The 4,120-nt window shown below is 30.8% G+C and overlaps 1 protein-coding gene across 5 annotated transcripts; it reads right to left on the bottom strand.

Annotated features, from left to right (window-relative positions):
* Positions 1-129: 129 nt before the first annotated feature.
* On the bottom strand, positions 130-2,312 carry LOC116849487. Of its 5 annotated transcripts, none has more exons than XM_032826677.1 (5): positions 2,271-2,312; positions 1,304-1,510; positions 712-1,097; positions 457-625; positions 130-274 (listed from the first exon to the last, which is right to left on the bottom strand). In XM_032826677.1, exons 2-5 carry the CDS (start codon positions 1,352-1,354, stop codon positions 179-181), a joined length of 702 nt encoding a protein of 233 aa, XP_032682568.1. In that variant the 5' UTR covers positions 1,355-1,510; positions 2,271-2,312; the 3' UTR covers positions 130-178. The 5 variants fall into 5 exon arrangements, with proteins under 5 accessions (XP_032682568.1, XP_032682570.1, XP_032682569.1 ...); XM_032826679.1 differs by lacking the exon at positions 2,271-2,312 and adding an exon at positions 2,075-2,095; XM_032826678.1 differs by lacking the exon at positions 2,271-2,312 and adding an exon at positions 1,757-1,798.
* Between the last annotated feature and the right edge of the window lie 1,808 nt (positions 2,313-4,120).

Genomic DNA, 4,120 nt, shown 5'->3' with positions numbered 1-4,120 from the left:
GTTTTCGAGATATTTCACCGGTCCGGGACTTTTTGAACACCCTGTATATATAATTTTTTTTTTAATTTTGCAATTTAGGACTATGGAAGAATGTACTTGAAATAAGACATTATCCAGGCTAAATTTCTGAATATAGATATTATATGTATTACAAAATAACAAAATACATGATAAACATTTATATGTCAATATGTAATGTATGAAACATATCAAAGGCTTTCTCATATAGATATAACAAAGTACAATTCATAATTTCTACATTCGTTATCTTCATCTAAAATAAAAAATTAAATATTTTAAACAATATAAACATATTTTTAAAAAAATTAACATGTAAAAATATTGACAAATATAAGAAATGTATTTCGAGAGAAATACAGTTCAAACACAGTTTAAATCTTAATAAAAACTAAGAAAATGTTTTTTGATAAACTTAAAACAAATATATGAACTTACTCTGTTTTCCATTATCATTAATCCAGGTAGATTAATTCTATGCAATGTACATAGTCCCAATTGTATTCCTCCTATTGTTAACATTTGCATATGTAGAACATCATAGAACTGTTCTATGTGTTTAAGGTCAAGAATTGTGTTAACCATATTGTTATCTTGGTCTACAATGCTATAAATTAGTAAACAAAATGAAATGTTAATTGCAGACAATTTTAAGTATTCTTGTACAATTGAATATTAATACTACATGCATACCTTGTTAATATTTTCCTTAGCTCTGAGATATCAAATTTGACTTTAATGGTATCTGTAACTGGTAATTCTGGTACTGTGTATTCCATATGAACCTCACCAGAAATTATAGGTTCCTCATCTTTGTTAACTGATATAATCATAATTGGAATAAGCCACTTTAGGTCGTTCTCATTAACTGGCAATGCCATTACCATGCAGTCAAACATGTGAGTAATAACAACATGTACAGCATTCATACAATTACGTGTGCCATGACACAATAGAAGAGGCAATCTTGTGGAATTCTTTGTGTCTGGTTGAATCTGTGTTGTTGTCCAAGATAATAATATTCCTTTGTAAATGGATTTTTCTTCTTCATGTCTACTAGTTTTGGCTAAAACTTCTATCTAAAATATATATTTTTAGTAATTTCAAATCTTACTCATTCTCTCTGATAATATATAATTAGTGACATATATATTTAATATCTTTAAATATAACTTACTCAAATATATTATGTTACCTATAATTATACATATACATATATATATATGTGTGTGTGTGTGTGTGTGTGTGTGTGTGGGTGTGTGTGTATATATAATTTGTAATTAACCTTTATTGCTGAATAATTTTCATGACTAGTTCTGGATGTAATATTCTCCATTATAGAAAAATTTGCAATATATGTTAGATCTTTATGAGATAAACGTTTTGCAACTTCTTCTCTCAATTTCTTTGAGTATAGTTTCAAAGAGACATCATCACGTTGAAAACCAAAGAGCAGATACTGCACAAATGTTCCATGTCTGATCTAGTAGATCTGCAAAATTTATAAAATTTCAAGCATATGTATTAAAAACTACCCAACTTCCCTAAAAACAAATATTGTAAATGTCTGTAGTAAAATAGATACATATAATTAAACACGATATTATACATTTTTAAACAATGAATAAGTATGCTACATTCAAAGTTGTTTTAAAATAAGATAAAACATGTTATATCGTTATACATGTTAGGGTTGTATGTAACTCTAAATGTACGCGAATATAGAATTCGTATGTACTTGACCGGAAAAAAACTCCAGTTGGAAAACTATTCTTTTAAATCGTTCGTATGAAGAGTTTTGAAGTGCAATTGAAAAGATTTGAGAGTCATTCTATTACTTGTAATTAATTGTTCTTTTTTGGACTATGTATTTAGCCGGAAATAATGACCGGAGGTAAATTAAACAAAGGTTCGGTATGGTATCGTTTGTATTTCGTATGAAGAATTATGAAGTATCATTAAAAAGGTTTGTAAGTCATCCAGATAATTTTAATTAAATATTAAAAAATCATATATTTGGCCGAAATATCGATCTCAAGCGCTGCTGTCGAAGTACCGTCAGGCACGATCGGTGTACTATCTAGTATTTCAATATCCTGGTTTTTTTAGGTTAGGTAATTATGTACAATAAGGCCTTTTTTGAATTTTGATATCTTTTTGTAGCTCTTTTGATAAAAATATTTATTTTGACTCCAATATTGATAATCAATCAGGGGAATCCGAAAAATATGCAAGTTATAAATTGTTTTAACTTTTTTTTTTATTTTTTATCACTTGTCGAACGTTGCTGCTTTCCCATAATTTAAACAAGTTACTGATCTTGTAATCATATTATGTAACTGCAATTTCGAACGACTAGCGGGGGGCTGCGTCCCCCGCAATGCCACTCAAAACTAACCTAACCTAACCTATCGTCACATTAGCCGTTAGTCATTGTTTACTAAAAAATTATTAAGAAAAAAAGTTGAACACTTTAATAAACAATGATTGACGGTTAATGTGACGATAGGTTGGGTTAGGTTAGTTTCGAGGGGCGAGGGGCACAGCTCCCCGCTAGTCGTTTGATATTGCAGTTACATAATATGATTAAAAGATCAGTAACTTGTTTAAATTGTGGGAAAGCAGCAATGTTTGACAAGTGAAAAAGAAAAAAGTTAAAACAATATATAACTTGGATATTTTTCGGACTCCCCCGATTGATTATCAATGTTGGAGTCAAAATAAATATTTTTATCAAAAAAAGCTGCAAAAAAATATCAAAATTCGAAAAAGGCCTTATTATACATAATTACCTGAAAATGAACCATGAATATTGAAATGCTAGATAGTACACCGATCGTACCTGACGGTGCTTCCACAGCAGCGCTTGAGATCGATATTTCGGCCAAATACATGATTTTTTAATATTTAATTAAAATTATCTGGATGACTCACAAACCTTTTTAATGATACTTCATAACTCTTCATACAAAATACAAACGATACCATACCGAACCTTTGTTTAATTTACCTCCGGTCATTATTTCCGGCTAAATACATGGTCCAAAAAAGAACAATTAATTACAAATAATAGAATGACTCACAAATCTTTTCAATTGCACTTCAAAACTCTTCATACGAAATACAAACAATTTAAAAGAATAGTTTTCCAACCAGAGTTTTTTTCCGGTCAAGTACATATAAATGAATATGGATTACTGATGCTCGATTCTTAATCGACTCGATTCTTTCCCTAACAAATTTAGGGAAACAGGGTTGTTCGTGCTACTTGCATGTTTTATACTTTTCGCTTTTAAAAAGAGATGGACGCCTAATCAGACGCTTGGAAGAAACAATCGAGTTAGTTATCTTGCTTTTGCTTCTTCCAAACATTCCATTTTTGTCTGGTTTTAAATACGAAAAGTGCGAAAAGAGAAAAAGCCTGTTTTTGGGGAAAGAATTGATTCAGAATCGGGCATCTCTACTGTATAGTATTTTCGTATTTAAAACCAGACAAAGATATATTGGAATGTTTGGAAGAAGCGAAAGCGAGACAACCAACTCGATTGTTTCTTCCAAGCGTCTGATTAGTCGTCCATCTCTTTTTAAAACCGAAAAATATGAAATATTCAAGCAGCACGAACAATCCTTTTTCCCTAAATTTGTTAGGGAAAGAATCGAATCGATTAAGAATCGGGCATCTCTACTGTAGAGCCGACGTACAAACGTAGAGCCACACTTTTCTACTATTTGGAGTATCGTTATGCCTAGTTTATGTCGGTATTGCTTATCGAGCTCCCATACCCCTCGATATCTTAATGACAAAATTCAATATTTTATCGATACTTTTAACGATATTTATCGTTAAGAAAAATTACAGAATACCATTTTTCGTTACAATGTCATTAAATATCCGTAACGACACCTTAGGCTAGTGACATTGTCGTTAAGAAGTTAGAGAATAGAAACCTACTGGTGATAGCGAACAGCTTTTAAACGCTGCTTTGAACAACGATGGAGTGGGATGAAACGTTTTATTCACTGCGTGAAACGCATCTTAATACATTAGTATTTGTTGCCAATTTTGCCAGCCTATCAGCCTCTTTGTTGTCATATATCCCCA

Source organism: Odontomachus brunneus, unplaced genomic scaffold (assembly GCF_010583005.1).
Source record: "Odontomachus brunneus isolate Ranch 3 - 2012 unplaced genomic scaffold, Obru_v1 Obru_scaffold_117, whole genome shotgun sequence".
In the NCBI taxonomy this organism is placed as follows: domain Eukaryota; kingdom Metazoa; phylum Arthropoda; class Insecta; order Hymenoptera; family Formicidae; genus Odontomachus; species Odontomachus brunneus.
This window is presented reverse-complemented; position numbering and strand designations above follow the sequence as displayed.